Here is a 20531-nt window from a genome sequence, read left to right on the forward strand (position 1 = left end):
TAAAGTATATGTGGCAAACTCTTGTACCTGGCTAGTCCAACAAGTGACAAAGGATGAGAAAATATAAGAATACACACACTCTCTTAACTGTCTTGAGACCAGACGGTCCCATGAATGAGCTCTATATTATATTTTAAATGTTTAATATTGATGCAAATAAATTGTATTAAAATTCAATTTCAAAAGTATGCTATCAATGCATAAATATCCTAATTTATATCACTTGCACAAAGTCTACCAATTAATAAATAGGGCTATCAAGGTCATAGGTCTACATAATTTATGGTGGACTCAGTACTTCATGGATATACTGCTATTTACATTTACATATGGTGACCTGCGGTAAGTATGGTAAAATGGGCTGTAATTTTTTTAAATAACTTTCTAATGAAATATCAATATAGCTATATAGATGTAGCTTCATTAAACATACTAATGTTTTCATACCAAAATTATACTATAATAGAATTTAAGGTTAAAATCTGGAAGTTAGTTTGTAGATATTTTGTGTAATAAAGTAATTACCGTATCCTCCTCCCATTAGCTGGCATGCCAGAAAACAACCAGGAATACTCATATTTTTTACCATCTGTTACCAAGTCACAGATTCTGGATAATTTTTAAGTATCTGGACTCTTGGGTAAAACATATTTTGTTATAGTCAAAAGCTATCACAGTGAATTCCACTTATAACGTTTTTCCAAAACCGTCATAAGAAAAAATTTTGTAAGCAGGAAAATGTTTTAAATGGGAAATCTCTGAGTTAGTATGAGTTTTTGCTGTTAGGAACCATCGAGTTGATTTAGACTCTTAGTGACTCTATAGATCATGGCTCTCTAAGCTGATCTGTCATTCACAGCATCTCTCAGTTGTGTTAGCTTCATTCCAGTGCTCTTTGCAACACCTCTTCTATCGATCTGGTGCTTGGTCTGCCTCTCCCTCTCGTTTCCTCCATTCTTCCAAGCATTACCATTTTTTCTAGTGAGCCTTCTGGAGCCAGTATGAGTTAGGACCACAAAAATAAAAAATAAGTCGTACTATGAAAGGGAATAACATAGTGTATAGGCCTATAGGTATTTTCTTTCATATTTTGATTTTTTTACAAAAACATTAACCATTTTTAATTTTTTCTACGGGGACCTCCCTATGCCTTTCCTGATATGGAGCCTCCTATGCCTCTGACCCAACTGAACTAATAAAATGACCATTGCATGACAAAACAAAATAGAAAAAAAAATGGAATGACTATACAATTATTTATGCATTGCATTAAAAGGGTTTCCTGATAGCTAGTCTGTAATACAGTCAAAGTGTAATAAGTAGAGCCTGGATTATATGCAAATGCATATGAGCATATGCAATTGCATATTTTAGTAATTTTTCATTAAATCATATACATGCATAAAACTGAATAATTTTCAAAATAAGTGCATATTTTCATATACTTATTCAATTTCAGCCGCTTTCTTTGAATTTCTCAAAGTTTGTTGTCTTTTTCCCCTAATTTTTTTTTTTTTTTTTTCCGGACTTGCAAAGAACATTGATCAATATAGAAAGGTATATGTTGTACCGCAAGAAAGAGAAGGTAAGAAAAAAAAGCAGAAAAGAAGCTTATCACATTTCAACTATTTATATTTTTTACATTTTGGGGTGTCAGTCCCTCTTGTTCTGCAAAGAGATATCCATTCCTTGTCAAAGGTTAAAAGTGAATAGCGACCATATGTTCTGAAAACGGTTGTTTTTACTTCAGGAAGTGATTTAAGTAAATTCCATAGATGAATAAATGAATTTGTTTTTCTTTCACTTGTTAAGGGAACGCCGACTAGACCAATACCTCCTAGATACGTATCTATAGGAGGTATTAACTGGACCCGAGAAACAGATGCCTAGTCTCTGTACCTGGAAGCACTTTGTCCCCTCTGGGAAGTGCGGGAATCTCTGGCGAAACCGGAAAAAAAATGACGATTAGCAATACACGTTAGGCGGCAGAGGACAACAGATGCAGGGTAATTATTCAAACTTTCATGAAGAGACATATTTTAGCTCACCATAAAAAAAAACAGGTTTCTTTCTTATTTTCATATCTTTTGATGTTTCTCAGAAAAAGAAAAGAAAGAATATTTGCTATTCTAAAAATATTTTTAACAGTACAAATGAAAAAAATCTGACATTTTTCTGATGGCAGACTATATCAGCCCTCCCTCCATTTCTTAACTAAGCCCTAGGTTCTTCATTCACTTATTTATAGCAGGATTTTAAATGTGAGGTATACATATTCGTCCACTTCTGTTTTTCTTTAGTCTACTGGCGTGAGCAAGTCATGCTTTCCTCTTCCGAAATTTTCTCTAATTTTTTTTTTCTCATTAGTGACTGCACTTGGAAATGCCTAAAACAAAAAGATGCAGAAACGATTTAAGAAAATGGATTTCTGAAAACGCTAAAGATTTGATGACACACACGGATGGGCAAATATATTGCAGGCTATGTGAAAAAAATATTGCTTGCAAAAAGAAATTCCAAGTTGACCAGCACGTGAAAACAAGTGGCCATACTGCTAGGAAAAGAAAGAGTGAACAACATTCTATGCAGACACTGTTGACCACCGTGTCAGCTTCACAGTGTGAAGAGAAAAACAAATTTTCAATGGATTTATACAATGCTCTGGTAGGAGAGAGAGAGAGAGAGAGAAGCACACTACATTCCTTTCTACAAACTAAATAATGTAAGTTGTAGAAATTTTCTATATATATATATAAAAAAAGCACTGTAAAAATCAGAATGTTCCAGAATCAACAGTTCAGAAAAATTATTGGAGATTGTATACGATCAAGTGGCCCAAGAAATTCATAGAAGTTTAGAAAACAACCATATTTGGGTAAGTGTAGATGAAACAACTGATGCTTGTGGTCATGCTATGTGGCGCATTTGATACGTGGAAAAATGGATTTTAAAAAGCCGTCTCAACCACATTTGCTCACAAGCAAGGTTCTTGAAAAAGTGGATCATTCTGGAAGCACTAGATTCATAAATGATTTTTTGTGTATTTTATGGCTAGGAAGCGATCCCTCCTGTGAAAATGTCCTTGCTTTTATCAGTGATACTGCCCTGTACATGGTGAATGACGGAAAAGCACTCAAAGTGTTTTCTAACCTTGTACACATGCCTTGCTTAGCTCATGGGTTACATCGCACTGCAGAAAAAGTTAGAGAGCTGAATGTGTTATGATCAAAGTCATTTCATCAGTCAAAAAATTATTTCTGAGAAAACCCCATTGCGATCAAAAGCGCACAAAGAAATATGTCCAAACATTCCCTTGACACTGAGTCTGTTTTGACTAAATGGGAAACGTGGGTAGAAGCAGCATTATTTTTATTCTGAAAATTTTAATAACATGAAAAGTGTGGTTGACTCTTTGGATAATGATTTGTCTGCCATACTTGCCACGAAAGCAGTTTTTTCCAGTGAAACACTGAGAAGACATTTGTGTCTAATTGAACACATTTGTTTTGATTGCCGAGCAGCATACTAAATTAGAAACCTGGGGGTCTTTCACTAAACGAAGCCATACAGGTTGTAAAGGAAGCTCAAAAATGTGTTTCAGACATTCCTGATTTTATGGAAGAGACCATAAAAAAGAAATTGGAGATGGTGTGTTGAGAAAAATTATGGTTTTTACACATTAAAGACAATTAATAGTTATTTGAATGCGAAGATATCCAATTACCATCTGAAATTCAAGAATCGAAAGCCAAATTTTATATATATTGTCCCGTAAGCTCTGTAGACATAGAAAGGACATTTTCTGCACGTAGAATTCTACTACAGGATAAGAGACCGAGCATGACTATACAAAACAATGAAAAGCATATTTTTATATATTGCAACACGAATCATGCTTCTTTACGAAGTAAGATATATTTTTGTATAAGAATATTTTAAATTATTTCTTAATGATATGCAGTGCATTATGCAGCGGGTTTTCCGAAAACTAAGTATTTTTTGCAGAATTAGCATATTTTTACTTTTTTTTTAATATGTGCTTTGGATTTTTTATTGCATGGTCATATTTTTAAATTGTAGGTACAATGAATGAAGCCAATTTTAATGCATATTTTTTTATTCTCAATATCATATTTCGGTTTTTTTAGTACATATTTTCTTTATTTTTGATGCATATTTTAACAATTTTAAGGCATATTTGCATATTTTGCCTTTTTTTAATGCATATAATCTGGGCTCTAGTAATGAGTGCAACTCATACAACTGGAATCTTTGGTATCTCAAAGAAATATAAATTGCTGGAAGCACTTCAAGATATCAAAGTTCTACTGTATAAAAAATTTCAATGAAAAAAATCATTTAGAAAGTCATGCTTACAATCAATTGTTTGTCTTCTTGAAATGAGTAAACATCTTGTGCTGCAATATCAACCTCCTATCAAAGACAAAACAATTAATTAGAAGAATCTGATTGTTAGAAAAGCAAATTATTTTGTAAAAATGTTCTCAATGACTATAAAAAAGCTATTCAAATTTAAAAGTTCAATGCAAATGTGGGAAAAAACAGATAGTCTTAAATATAGTCCTCCTACCACGAGATGAGATCTGGCTGCGGCACGTCATGTCACGTCAAACGATTCTATTTTATCCTAGAAGGACATGCCAATCATGAAAGCTCAGTCACTGATGAACTTTTCTCGATGTGCGATTGTTTTACCAAAAAAAATTGAATAAAATCATCCGACGTGACGTGACGTGACATGACGCAGCGAAAATTCATCTCGTGGTCGGCGGACTATATACCAAGTTTATTCATATAAATTTCATATTTGAACAAATTTAATTCTGTCAAAAAAAGTATTATTTCTCTATTCTTTCTATAAAGATAATATTCATAAATATCAGCATAATTTTTTTACCCACATTACTTCCTTTTCATAGTTTTAAATAATACAGAATAAGTATTCTTTGTTATTTTTTTTATGGCAATACAGTGCAGGGTTTAAGCTAGATAAAAATTTCCTTCAGCAAAAAAACGAAAATGGGGGGAAAAGCTTTAGCAAAATGCTACAATGCTAATGATTTATGGTTGGATGTCTTCTCATTTCGTATATCCTGGACGCATTTTTGTGAAAATGGTTACTACTTCTTTCACATTCTAAGATTTTCTTTTAAATGCGAAAGAAAATTACATTACAGTCTCGAAAAAATGCGACTGTAGCTTAAACCCTGATACAGTGGAACTTATCAATAACAGAAACAATGAGCTTATTTTTTTGCCTGCTAACAGGGGGAGTGCATGTCAATATATAGTAAAATATAAAATACATTGAGGCCCTGTTTCATAGACTTCTAAACTGTCTGTTAATCGGAGGTGTCTGTTATGATGGTTCCGCTGTACTCAGTTGTTTACATGCAGAACATTACATTAACATGATATACATATGTATATTAAACTTGTCATTTGTAACCAATGATTTTTTCACATAGTATAAAGTGGTGTTATCTTAAGTATAGGTTTCTTGAGCCACGTGCAGTGAGGGTGGGGATTGGTAAAAAAAAACCCTTAAAAACAAGTTTTTAACGATTCCTCACACCGCATACAGCGCAAAAACCCTACACTTAGGAAAACACTGCTTCAGTCACAAATATTTGCTAGCTAACAAGAAACTTGTATAATGCTTCCGCTGATACAAATTTAATCATATAAGAAATATTTATCCCTATTGAAGGTCACAATGGAATCATATTTGGTTACAATACAAAATTTTAAGGTGAAAAAATTATTTCAGCATTATTTTCATGAATAAGGAATTGTTGAGGGTTTGTTCACATATTGTGCATTTTTAATATATATCGATGTGTCCGAATTGAAAACTATTTTTTAGGCAAAATATATATTTTTTAAAAATAATGAAAAATTGATTCAATACCTCCTGTGAATTACTGGCATTATTGAAACCATCATTTTGAGAGCTACCGCGATTCATTTTGAAGAAAATTTCGCTAAAAATTTGAAAAACACTGATCAAAAATAGCAGACGACAAAAACTCCGAGAAGGAAAGGAAATTATTCAGACGGTCAATATCCCTTTGTCATCCCTTTAACATTTCGGGATAAAACTCGGAGTTCACATTCTCACTCATTTTTCGAGTTATTGTTGAATAAAAGGTTTCTATTTCATTAAATTGGTGTTCAGACTTTTCAAAACTGTTTAATAAATATTTTTAATTTTTTTTTTTAAATAAATGAGGACATTTCATGTTTCAGACGTCCCGTGTAAAAATGAAGACCATACGACTCGTTTTTCCTGTAATTTTTGCTATTCTAATATTTCCTTTTTATAATTTTATTTCTCACTGGAATCAAGGATTGAAATTATTTCTGTAATGAAAAATTACACGGTCGATGCTCGTGATAATTAAGGTGATCATACGTCCCCTGTTTCCCGAAGCAGTTCCGTTTTTTCAGTTTTTCTGGCTGTCCCGAGTTTTTTGCAAAAATGTCCCGGTTTTCATGTATTTTCATCGAAGCCAACTTAACTTTTTTTCTTCATTTTATTCTTCAAACCAGCAATTACAATTATCCTCCCAACTCAGAAATTACATTACGATAATCACGACTACAAGTAAGAATATTCATCTCACATATTTGCGTCATGTTTCTTTAATACACTGCAATTTGCAGTAGCACTTTATTTCCCACGATTGGCGACTTTTCTGTGAATTTGACATGAGTTGGCAACTCTGCTTACTTTGGTATTTTTTTTTGCAATAATTGACAATATCCCGTATTTTCCTAATGCAAATATGGTGAGTCTAGTTATGAAGATAGTTGCATTACAACGGATGTGACTGTACGTCTCATATTAACGTTGCCAAACATCCTCCTTGTTTATGTCATTTCAAGCCTTCAGCTACGTTTTAGAAAATTCGCCCTTTTGTCCTCCTTTTCAGGTTTTAGATTTTGAGAATTATTTTGTTTTTTTCCTGAGTAAATTATTTTTCCCCCTCTGAAACACGTATATCTCCCCCCCCTCCCCCCCCCACTAACATTTTTACATGCTTTGACCAATCACCTACGAAATTCGCAGAATACAAGTACGTACCAAGTTGCCTCCAGCAGGGCAGATCTCGTGACCCTTCAAGGCTTCAAATAGTTGATTTTGAAAAAAAAAAAAAAAAAAAGAGTGCGACTTCACTCTATACTGGAAATCATATGCAAAAAATGCTTGTTGATCAGTCAATTTTTCTCTAAAAATTCAAATAAATGGAAGTTAATGATATCGCGCGCGCGCGTAAAAATGTTTGAGGAAAATCTTTGAAAACGGCTTAGTTTTCAGAGATCATCTGTAAAAGTGTGAACAACCTACTGCATCAATACTGCTGAAATTTTTTAAGGAATTATAAATACGTTTCGCGTTATTAAAATGAACCTCCGACAAAACAATTGACATATATGTTCCGAAATTGTTGAATTCAAGTTTTTAAAAATTATATAGGGGCCTACACCTATTTTTTCAACTTTTCATAAATTCGTAAAGTTTTACCTAATTGTCGTTACGAAATTGAAATTCATTTTACTAGCATGTTTGGTAGTTTAAAAATTCTTACAGAATGCGAGCAGTTTTGGTGAAGTAGTTTTTTCTCTAATCTTACGGACCAGCTCTAAAATCTCCAATTTGAAAAAATCACGTTCGAAGTTTTTACTTAGATATTTTACACTGTCGTTCATTTCTGTTTTCTTTACTTTTAAGGAGAAACAATTCTACGATTCACATGTCCAATAATGCGAAGTATTTTTTAAAGTCGATTCTAAGAATAGTATCTTTTTTTTGGGGGGCGGGGGTAGACACGAGTTAGTAGCTTTCCAAGAAATATGCATGCTGCAAAGTTGTAATTTCAATAGCATTGTTGAAAAGAATTCAGTTTTATTAAAGAGTTAACAAGGTTTATTTACAATAATATATTACAAGTTATGGTTCGCATGTTTCTCTGTTAAATTTAAAACCGGTATAAAAGCCGACACCCCAAAAATAGATACGTTTTAGAGAAAAAGTTTTAACATGTAATTACAATGAAATGTAAATTGCATATAAATTACAATGAAAAATAATCAAAAACGATCATATTCTTGAGGACGAGTTGATTTGTTCTGACGAGAACGGTTAAAAAACGTCAACGAACGACTGACTAAGAAATTACGGTTAAAAAAGTGTACCGTATACCCCGCATTAGCCGGCATGCTGTAAGATTGAAGGGACACCATATTTTTGAATGTTGATACCTGTTCGTTTCCGGCATGCCAGTAAACACGAGGTTTAATAAGAATCACATTAGACATTCAGCTAATTCAATCGACTTTTAGAATCCAGATATTTAAGAATTTCCCAGAATCTATGTATCGAATTTTCAGACATGTTGTCCCCCCTCGCTGTTTCCCAACATGGTGGCTAATGCAGGAGAATACGTTACAATAATTTTTTTAATGGTGGTATAAATAGTGGGCTTAATAGCATTAACCTTTGGAAAATACAAATAATAATTTTTCGGAATTAGCGATGCTTAAGAGTATGTGCCGCAGTGGGAAAAAACATTAGAAAATATTTTTTACATAAACAGAAGAACCACATCGTATGCACTGCACTTCTTTCTCCAAGATAAAATTTATTACCCTGTAATAAATTTTCATGTTTCTTTCATTCCACAAAAACATTTGTAAAAAGAGACTGGCTAGACTATGTAATATCAATTCCGAGTAGAGATGAAATGTTGTTCAATAAGTAATTATTTGAAAATAATAAGATAATGTTTATTTACATTCTTAAGTACTTACTTTTGCTTTTTTTTGTGTGTCACATCAGCAAAGCGTCGCAAGCCTCTGAAATAATTTTTTCACAATAGCATCACCACACTTTATTCGTTAAATATGACATAATATTATCAGAACATTAACTTATACAAGTTTGATCCTATGTACACGTTTTTAGATTCTCGTTCATACATAATGAAATCTGTTAATGGTAAATTGTATCAGAATTTAATTCGATATACAGTAGACTCCGGACTATCCGGCTTAATATGATGGAAGGGCGGGCCAGATAACAAAAAAGCCGGGGCCGGAGTTCTATAAATACAGTACTCGCTTCCTAGCCTCCCCCATACAATCAAAACATCTTTTTTATGTATATATATATACCAAAACCAGCTCTTATTCATATTTTCTGACCACGAAGTACAGGCGAGTACTTAATAAATGTTTATGTACTTTTGAGCTGTACTGTTTTAAAAATTTAGAACAGAAAAAGAAAGTCTATGAATAAAAATATTTCACATTTTCGAGATAAAGTTTATAATGTCTAACTTAATTGCAGGAAACATAAAATCATGCACACTGTGCAGCAGTGTTTTTGAACGGACCCCCGTGGGTCCGTGGGATCATATGGATCATTTTCATTTGCTATTATTGTATGAAGGACACATTTTTAGTGTTGTGAAATTGTAATTTACTACAATTCTTTATGATATGCAAATTATGAAAAATAACCCATTTTGGATTTCATGGGGGAGGTAGCGTATAAAATTACCTTCTCTACAAGAAGTCCGTGGTGCCTTGACCTTCACTAAATGGAGTCCACTAAGAGGTTTGGAAACACACACTTGCTGTACAGTACTCACTTTCAAAATGAACAAAACATAAATGTAAAACGTAGGTGAAGTACTTACAAAAATTATTTAAACGTATTTTAATTTTATTGATAAATGATTGCATAAAAGTGAAAAGTTAATATTTTAATTCATTAATGTATTTTAAACTAGGACGGATAGTACAGAGGCAGGATAACCGCAAGCCGGATAGTCGAGAGTCTACTGCATTATATTGGATAGAGTGTTTTGAGTATAAGTCATGCTGTGCTGTATGTATATTATCATGTCAAGTCATGCTGTGAAAAATAAGGCAATATTTTCATGTTACAATCAACTATTATTCTTTTGCTGCCATTGTCAGTAAAGTCGACAAATTATCATGATTTTTCTAAATATTTATGCAATATTTCTCTTACTACATCATAAGCCACTCATGGCATGACTACTAGTTTACTACGTAATATGTATAATAATCCTCATAAAGTATTTCCATTCTCAATCAATTATATTGATTGAGCATCGATATTATATTCAACTTAGCTGAACATCAATTCAAAAAAACGTAGTTACTTTATAAAAATAATTGACATAATTTTCACTATAATTCTATCTTTAAAGCAATGGCACTTAGATAATTCAGTGTTAAATAAACCGAAAACAAACAAGAGCATTATAGTTTGGTCAAATAAACGTGGGTAAGAATTCCCAGTAGAATTTCTAAGTGTTTTGAGAAACGCGTAAGTACGCGAGTTTGAAACATTCGTTAATTGCTTTCTGATTTCTCCACGCATTGTTTTCGTATGTATCCAAACAATAGTGTTGATAAATTTTGAAGTGAGTGTTTTGACTGAAAGTGGTTGCTACGAATTTGATATTCTTGTACATATTTTCATTCTCTTAGGGTTGCCTGTTGAAGCTAAATAGAAAGTCTGTTCAGTAAACAGTGCACATTCAATGCTGGTTATTCTGCTTAGCATTTGGAGAGTGTCCTTCTAACGCTTGTCAAATCCACTCAAATTATGAATGCAAATATGTAAAGCTCCGTTTTGCGAGAGATGTACCTAATGTCTGACATTTGTGTCCTTAGGCATATAGATTTAGTCGAATAAAGTGAATGCTTTAGTATGAGAAACTAAGCTTACATAACTACGAATATTTCCTAGCCTATCGAAACAGTATTCTGAATGAACAATCTTTATTGTACAACATCAATCAAACCATCTGGAAATAAACTGCAAACGCGTAAAGTTCGAAATTATAGAACAAGATATTCTTTTCGCTCAAGTTTAGTTGCTTTCAAACTACAAAAGTATTGGGATTTTTCTAATCAACCAATAAAAAGCTTTTTGAGAAAATTTTGAAATATTTTTTCATGACACGAGGTTGCGAGAAATGTTCTATTTGTGAAATATTTAATGGGGGATTTTTTTGGTTTTGCAATAGATGCAATTCTATTATAAAACCAATAGCATTAACAAGAAGAATTTTATCTATACTGAAAATCTTTCGGAAATTCAACAATAACAAAACTTCAGTTATACTCTTTTGTTGAATTGTTTTGTTCTTCTCATCTAATGGATGAAAAATGGAGAAGATTTCAAAAATATAAACACACATCTGGGTTCGAATGGGAATGTTTTTTATGTAGATACACACGTTTCTATCCAGTTTTTTTTACACGTGAACTGAAATATGGGTTCACTGCATCTACGGTAAAAACAACTTAATGCAGAGAGAGCTGGGTGGATACAAGTTAATCTAGCTTCACGATAGAAGAGTATTCGAGAACGGCCTTTTATGTTCATAATTGTTTACGCATATTTCGTAATTTTTTGTAGCAATGCAAACACAGAACCTTTGTGAATGATGATTCACTTGCAGTCCGAGTAATCTGTAATCAACAGTTATTGAAATGTTACCATTTGCTCATTCGAGTTAAAGCTAACGAAGCATTTTGATTCGCAACTGAAATAAAATATCGTGAAAATACACGGATATCACAGTACTCTAATATCAAGTGAAAGGTTTCCTATCAAGTTATAAAAATAGTTTTTTCTTTTCTATACTTGCGTTATAGAGAGCATGAATTCATATTCCGGGGGCGTCACAAGAAAGCAGAACTAAAAACACAAAAACACATATGGCAAAAAAAGTATGAAAGACTACGCAAGCAGGTAAAATTGGAAAAAAGTTACTAGTGGAGAAAGAAAAAGAATGAAAATCAGAAGTCTTTCTTGTTATAAGAAATTGAATTCGGAATCTGGAATAAAATCATTTGCCATCTCTGTATTGAAAAATTGAATTTTCGAAAGTAAATTTTAAAATTTACCTCAGTTTAGAAATGTTCGAAATTATTTGCTGCTCAGTATTTTTTTCTCTTGAACTTTTTTTGAAGTATGTCACTGTGGCAGCTTCAAGCATGAAATCTCATTGGCTACTGAAAGTTTTTTCTTACACTTACGCATAAAAGTAATAAAATTGCTTTCTCATACACTTATCGCAGAGAATAGAATTTCTTTTCGAGTAAGAATAATGCATCCTGTCTTCCCCTAACCATGATATAGTGTGAAAAATGAGAAAAAATAACAATAAAGTGCAACATCACTTGATTCTAGAGCAATATTTACAAATATATACATATTATATACCAAATCTTTATATTGTTACGAAAATTATGTTAATACAGAGTAAAAATCATGTAAACAATTTATCATTTATTATGTTATTTTTAGTCTGTAAATAGTGCAAATGGTCAGTATCTTATGCGAAAATAAAATTAACGCATTTCTATGTAAATCTCGCTAAACTGGCAACAAACTGCGATAATTTGGCGAAGTCATGACACCAGAGAAAGAAAAGGATCTTTCCAGAAGCTTCTCAACTTTTCTTGGACTGCATAAAAGTGCAACCAGAGTGGAACAAAGGGCAGTATGTTGAGTTTCTGAAGATTTAAGTTTTCTCTCTTGTATGTGAGAGAAGTCGCTTTCTGTTTAGAGTGCTTCGTCAAATATCTGCTTGTAAACATGTGTAAATAGCTGTTAGAAATAAATCTGTGACGTCCTGGATTTTGTTTTATCCTCTGCTCATTTCAAGGACTTGTGTGAGAAGCATTCTCCGGAACAATATAATAGAAAAAAAAATGCATAACATTTTTTTATTCTTCAAATTTTCGTTCTTCGAATGCCAATATCAGTGATAACAAAGAATTTGAACATCAGTTTGTTCATCAAAAAGAAAAATATTCTGGAAATTTTTCAGGAAGCATTTAAATGACTAATATTTGAAGGGGATAGTAACAGTTATTTTTGATTCCATAAGAAAAAAAAATAGAGTAGAGGTGGAATGTAAACTTGATTAATGAAAATAAACACGATGAGTTCTGAGAAATTGAAGACATTTATGCGTACAAAAGCATGTACCGTATTTTTGTAATGCGTTTCGAAATAAATTGTATTTTTTTAATTGCCGTTTTTCTATTGGCATTCACACCCGATTATTGGGAGCAAAATTCCGGCAAAAGAAATACGAGCTATTCCTTTCATTATCATCTGTAAGAACAGTCGTCCTCAGTGGATTTTCTTTCCTGAACGAGCAAAAAAAGTAATTAGGCAGAACTCAGGAAAGACAGAGACAGATAAAACAAGAGAACGTGATCAAAGTAACTTGCGGATGGAACGTGAGGAATTCAAAGTGAGGGAGCAGCTAGTGTCACCAAGGAGAATGTGGGTGTATTTTTACACGCATCTACGTGTTTCACTTTCATACCTAAATGAAGCAAAAGCTGGAATAACAGGATATTTTACACTGATTTATGTTAAAAAAATATCACATTAGTGTATGAAAATCAATAATGTTCTAGAAATTTTTAATGTCAGTTGTTCTTTATATTATGAAATAGTAAAACATTTTAACTTGTACGAAGGTTTTTTAACAGCTGGCTGATGCGAAAATATATTTAGGAAAGAGAGAAAATTCAACAGCCCTTGCGGGGAATCGAACCCACGTCCTTTCACTTTCCGGGTGAACGCACTAGACCAGTGGTCTTCAACCTTTTTTGTCCATGCCCTCTTTCAACGATTTCTCATTTCTTTGGTTCCCCTTTTGGGACCATGATTAATTTCCTACTGCTCCCCACCCCCCGTTTTCCCCTTAGAAGATTATTCAAATATTGTTTGCATAAATATTTTTGAATTTAATTAAATTAATTTTCAATTTATGAAAATATGGGAAAGGAAAATAAACATAGAAAATAAATAAACATAAAAAAATAAATAAACATAAAAAATAAATAAACATAAAAAAATAAATAAACATAAAAAAATAAATAAACATAAAAAAATAAATAAACATAAATAAATAAACATAAATAAATAAACATAAATAAATAAACATAAATAAATAAACATAATACCCTTGAAATTATTTATTTAAAATGTTGCATATGTGTATTAATAAAAATTCTCAATAATTTGGAGGCTCTCATTCCACTTCACACGGTACGAGATGTTAAGATTCCACTGTCTACAAGTGGCAACGCTTGTCACAAGAGCCGAAATTACTGTTCAAAAGCGGCCATAAGTAAAATTCAAACAAATTGCAGTTTAATTACATTATCAACATTCATAATTTTCTAGTGTAACAAGCAAAAGAAGAGGAATACACAAAAAAATATCTATATAAACCTAAGTAATAAATTATTTCAGCTTTTTTTTCATTTTGATGGGCAGATTGACAATAAAATAGAGTTAAACAAGAGAATTTATGATAAATTTTGTAAAGCTTATTTAATTCTACCGTTTTCAATGTTCTATAATGAGTGAATACCTAAGTAATGTTGTGTGACAAACGTGCCCAAGTTTGTGACAACTTGCCCGTATATGCGGTTGGTTGGCTGCCACACTCGACAAGAAATTTAAAAAAAATTATCTTTCACAGAAAGAGGGATTTTTTTTTGTATCCGCAAAAAGCTCTAATACACGGCGAATGTTCAGACTTGAAGTAGATGCATTAAAAAACCTGTGGAAATTGGTTTGAATTACATACCCGAATTTAATTGAAATGTAAAAAGTGTGACGACCATCTCTGGTCTCCCCTACGTAGCTTTCCTATAGTAGCTAAATACGTTTCCGACTTATTTCTGTTAAAGTCATTATTTGATATTTCAAATTAAATTAAGAAAAAAGCAATACAAAATGTCATAGCTTTTTTCACATTGCAAAAAATAATGTCAGATTTAGTAAAGTGACAGTGTATATACAGGGTGCATAGATGCATAGGCGTATGGTATTTTACTGACGAATCCTTGATTCTAGAAGCATACTTCCAATTATAAAAGGTATCCATATAACGTGAACTACTCAGATAGGTCATTCACGTTGCAAGTTGTTTTGTAGAGTTATTAAAATAAAGATGTTAACATTTTATAAAGACCACCCTGTGATCAAAAACTCAATTAGAACGTTGTTGTCCTGTCTCTCCTTATGACAACTAAAAAATTTTCGCGCTTCTAATCAGCGTTAAATGCAGGCAAAACGGTATATCCGTATTTAAAGCTGTTTTTTTTTCCCTAACTTTCCTTCATGTTTTGAATTCGCACTCTTAGCGCAATCTCATTGCACTTAGAAGCGTGGGAATTTTTTAGCTGGCATCGGGAGAGACAGGGCAACAACTTGGTAATTGGGATTTTGAGCACAGGGTGTCCATATAAAAAGTTAACATATTTATTTTAATAACTATAAAACAACTTGCAACATGAATGACATATCTGAGTACTTCACGTTGTTTGGATACCTTTTATAATTGGAAGTATGCCTCTAGCACCAACGGTTCGCCAATAAAATGTCATACGCCCTGTAACCTAAGAATTTATATGCAACACTTTTTTTTTATTTCCTTCCTCATGTTAATGTTATTTGAATGGGGGAAAATTGCGAATAAGATATTTTATGCATTTGAAATTAATTATTTTTTCTCACTCTTTTCACAAATTTCTTCGTGGCCCCCTTATCAGTAGGCGTGCCTGCCCTTTTACAAGATTTTCATCCATGGCCCCCCGGGGCCATTTGAGAACCACTGCACTAGACTACTAAGACAACAAATATCTCAATCTTTCCTTGGAGCTCGCGTGCACTGAACGGGACCGTACATGGACGGCCGGACCTAACTCAGGCCAAAGCTCACAATTGCTGACATTGCCACCAGATCGCGACTTATCAAAGGATGATGTCACTCTCCGCTATCCATACGAAAGATTTTAACAGCTGACTGATGCGAAGATATATTTAGGAAAGAGAGTTCACCCGGAAAGTGAAAGGATGTGGGTTCGATTCCCCGCAAAGACAATTGAATTTTCTCTTTCCTAAATATATCTTCGCATCAGCCGTCTGTTAAAAAACCTTCGTATGGATAGCGGAGAGTGATATCATCCTCGGAATTCAACTAGTGTCATGTTGGAACTAATCTATTACCATGAATAGATTTCAAAAAGTGAAACGAAGAGTTACTTTGAAGTTAGTTGAATGTGTTACACATAAAAAAATATCCATAAAAAATATGTATGTCAAATAACCAAAATTCAGCAACCCAACATAAAAGCATACAGCGTGATTCAGAGAAGATGGGAAAAAGTTTAAGAGGTGGTAGTGCACACAAAAACAAACAATTGTCATCCAAGAAGGCATGGTCTAAAATGAAATACAAACGTGCTAGAGCGTTTCGAAACGGCTGCTCCACAAACGTTAAAACGGCATTCCAGTTGAAATTTAAAATTTATCGGGAGAAAAAGAACACCATGCATGTAAATATAACCTGGGAGAAAAGAAGAAACCGTATCCATCCGGTCTGGCAGCCCTTGTACGACCTGCATCAGACCGGGAAGCAAGAAAGGATCCCGTTTCGCACAGCTGCCGATGCAAGCGCGCAAATATTTTCGGATTGGTCAACCGCCTGGGGGGGGGCACAAATATATATATATATGTGCGTACCTTTAGTACATGCTCTTTGCCTCTGTATTGGACCATCGTGACCAATCCACCTTGGGTATTCTTGATTTTACCACTGGCGGACATTTGAGGCGTAATAGGCCGGTGCTCCATCGTGCTGCAGCAAAAGATTTCGCAAGATAGACAAGGGCACGTCTCCAAGAAAGTCCGGGTGGGGGGGGGGGCAATCTCTGAAGAAAACTTAGTTGTTTTCAGCAATCAGATGTCTTGGTCAGGTGTCTTGGAAGCAGATATGATCCCAGAAGATTGTTGTTTATAATGCCACACCAAACATTAATTCCCCAACGAACCTGATAAGCATTTGGACGTGTTGCATAGGAATTGAAAGAATCCCAGATATGGCTGTTATGGCTGTTGAAGACACTTTCACGAGTAAACGTCGTCAATAGAATCCTATTTAGGAAAGTGCTGTCATTGGAATATTGTTGAAGCAGCCATTGGCAGAATTATTTTCTTCGCGGATAATCTTTTGATGAAAGTGCTTGCACCCGTGTGTAATGATACGGATGCAAGAACTCATCGTGCAAAACTATTAAGACAGTTACGTGACTTGAATTTAATTCTCGTGTGATTTCTCGACTGCTGGTCGTAGGATCCGATTCAACCAACGACAACACGTTATCTTCGAAAGCCGGTGTTCGTACTGTCGATACTGGCACAGCGTCTACGTTTGGTTGTGGTAGAACAAATCCTGACTCGCGTAATCGGAGGTTCAGTCGCAAAATAACTTCATGGTCTGGTTGCTTTCGCTTTGCATACCGTTGACTGTATAGCCTTGCTGCTTGCAAGGATGATCGTGGCACTCACTTAATATAAAGTACATGTCACAATATCCTTGTATACTAAATGCCATCAAATTAGAAATTACGAAAAAAAAAAGACGCCGCACTTTCTGCAGAATAAAACAAAATGACTAACGCTTATCTATAACCTCTGTAAAGTTGGCGTTGTAACGCCAAAGAACATATTCTGATTGTAAAAAAAGTTTTTTTTTCTCTTTCCTGAAAAATCCTAGGGGAAAAAATTGTTTTTATATTTCTTTCGTTTCCTGGATTTCTGTGTGAGGGTTAATACATTTGGGGCATTTTTAAAAACGCCAAGTTATACGTTTGGTGAATTTGGCAGGATTTTGAAGTGACGTCATGAATTTTTAAAGCGTTATAACTCATTAATTATGGGTGAGATCAAAAAACTGAAAATACGTCATTCCTTGCTAGGGCGCTCACCCAGCAGGTTGAATGTGCACTGTTTACTGAACAGACTTTCTATTTAACTTCAATAGGCAACCCTAAGAGAATGAAAATATGTACATGTACAAGAATATCAAATTCGTAGCAACCACTTTCAGTCAAAACACTCACTTGAAAATTTATCAACAGATGGGCCGAGATGAATTGAACCACCTCCCCCCCAACGTTCCCCACCATCTGTATAGTAAACTATGGAAATATTAGATTTGAGCCTCCCCCCAGTCCCCAATAATTCTGAGCGCTTCCAATGTTTCCAAAAAATTTACGCCTATAAATATTCCGCGTTACTTTTGGATATGGTTGTAAAATAGCCTAATAAAAATAAATCTGTAAATAAGAGGTATTAATTGAGCAAATCTCTCTTAGAAATTGTTTTTTAAACTTATATTCTTTTTCATTAAAAAAAATATCGTAAGAATCCTCAAGATTAAAGTAAAGGGAAAATCATCTCATGATATTTTGAGAGGGAAATTTAATTCCATGATTTATTCTTTATATATGTAGAAAGACGTCACTCTCCCCTGTTAATACAAGAGATTCGGGAAACTAGCTAAGTGAAGAGATATCGGTATTTCAGGGAAGGAAAATTCATCTCTGAGTTCACGGGAACTCAAACCCCGGTCTCTCATTTGCTCATTTGCCAGACGAGTGCTCTGCCAACTAAGCTATGAAGAAAGATAGAATTCACTCTCCTCGGATCGTATGTATATGCTGAATGCCTCAGTGCAATGGACGGCGGCGGCAATACGAACGTGGATTCTTCGAACCAAAATGAGCAACCATGCATTTATCAACTTTAAAGATCATGCTCCGTTCATTAGCCCATGCTGCAATCATATGAAAGTTCGTCTGGAACATCTTCCTATATCTTGGATTCCCGACTACTACTTAGCTTCACGTCATCTGCGAATTTTCTAAGAATCTATTCGATACCCTGATCGAGTTTATCGATAAAAAGTGAAAGAAGAATTTGACCAAAGGACTTGAAGAACCCCACTTTTGACACCTCTCCTATAAGGAAATTCTTGGTTCACCATAACACTTCATGACCAATCTCTCAACCACGATTATATCCAGTTCATCAAGTTGCCCGCAATCCCAATCTCATGCAAACGCTTCAAGAGTTCACCATGTTGGAACGGATCGAATTCCTACTAGAAATCAAGATAAACTACGTCGAAGTTTTTACCATTTCCCAAAACTCAGTCACGTGATCATAGAAGTAAAGGAAGTTTGTTACACATGACTTCCTCTTCCTGAAACCATGCTGGTTTTCTGACAATACGTTATTCTCCTTTATCCACTGCACCAATTGGCTTTTGATAATAATTTTCAAAATGTTCGAGAAGGAGCTCGTCAAAATCAGTGGACAATAATTCGACAGGGTTTGCCTTCTAATGTTTTTAAATATCGGAACCACATTAGCAAGCATCCAATATCCTGGCACGATACCCTCAGCAACACTACTTCTGTAAATCTGTGTAACTGGCCCCAACAGTTCATTGGCACATTCCCCAAGGAACCTAGAATAAATATCATCTGGTCCTGGTGCTTTGCCCACACATATGTTTTTTAGAAGTTTTAAGACTTCCACATCTTCTACTTGAATATCGTTGAGAACTTCATCACCACATGACACACACTTACTTTCGATATCATCTTTCCTAATAAAAACCGACGCGAAAAAGTCATTGAAAGCACTACACATGCCTGCATTGCTCCCTGCATTGCCCTTTTGCTACCCTAAATCCTTTCATTAAGACGGGCCAACTGTTTCCTTGCATCCATTATTGACATACCTGAAAATTGATTTTGGGTCAGCGTCAATGTTATCTGCTAGTCTAGATTAAATTTCCTTTTTACTTTCCCTAATCACCCTCTTCAATGTCCTTTTTTTTCAGTAAATGTTGACAGGTCGTCAGTTGCACTTTTATACTTTCTAAATGTCCTTTTCTTTTCAAGATAAATATTACGCACTTGTTCCGTGAACAAGAGGAGGTGTGACAAATAAACGCACTTTTTTCGAACAAAGGAATGGCGTCATGCAAAACGGAGGATAGTTTTGCCCTAAATTCTTCCCATTTACGTATCACACCAACTGCTTTCAACCGGTCTCTGAAAACTCCTACTAACCTTTCTCTCAAAACATCAAAGTTCCTTCTTCGAAAACAAGAAATCATTCTACTGTTATCAGCTTTACCAGAAGAAAAGTTACAGAGAAAACTGACGATGATCACTGGAGAAGGAAATTCGTCCTCCACCGAAATGTGTTCAGCAAGATCCTCGGAACTAGTTAGAACTAAATCCAAAATAGATGTGCCCTTAGTGGTTTCTGATACTTTCTGATACAAAAATTATCGAGCACCAACTTAAGAAAGCCTTTCTCATATTGATCTCTATCCAATAGGTTCTCCCATTCGATATCTGGGCTATTGAAATCCCCTAATATGACAATCCTCTTATGCTTACACATGTAGGAAAATTTCTCATGAAGTTTGGAGGTGTAGTTCGGATCTTTATAACAAACTCCCACCATAAGCTTATGGCGCTTTTTTGTTTTCAAGCTCAACGCATGCAGTTTCAATATCCCTACTCTGTATGCTACACTCTCCAGTCTGCAATCATGATTTCAC

General features: G+C 34.2%; 1 protein-coding gene across 1 annotated transcript in view; it reads right to left on the reverse strand.

Annotated features, from left to right (window-relative positions):
- LOC149085605 (putative sodium-coupled neutral amino acid transporter 11) overlaps positions 1–6086 on the reverse strand; it is a 51083-nt gene extending 44997 nt beyond the window's left edge. The window contains exons 1-2 of the mRNA XM_089233743.1: positions 5933–6086; positions 4378–4434 (exon numbers count right to left, since the gene is read on the reverse strand). Of these exons, the coding sequence (XP_089089869.1) occupies positions 4378–4434; positions 5933–5989 (114 nt within the window). The 5' untranslated portion in view covers positions 5990–6086. The remainder of the gene's footprint in view (positions 1–4377; positions 4435–5932) is intronic.
- Positions 6087–20531: the final 14445 nt, after the last annotated feature.

The sequence above is a fragment of the Pholcus phalangioides genome, unplaced genomic scaffold (genome assembly GCF_987345545.1).
Source record: "Pholcus phalangioides strain wild (caught in Gottingen) unplaced genomic scaffold, Ppha-v1.0 ptg000007l_1, whole genome shotgun sequence".
Lineage (NCBI taxonomy): Eukaryota > Metazoa > Arthropoda > Arachnida > Araneae > Pholcidae > Pholcus > Pholcus phalangioides.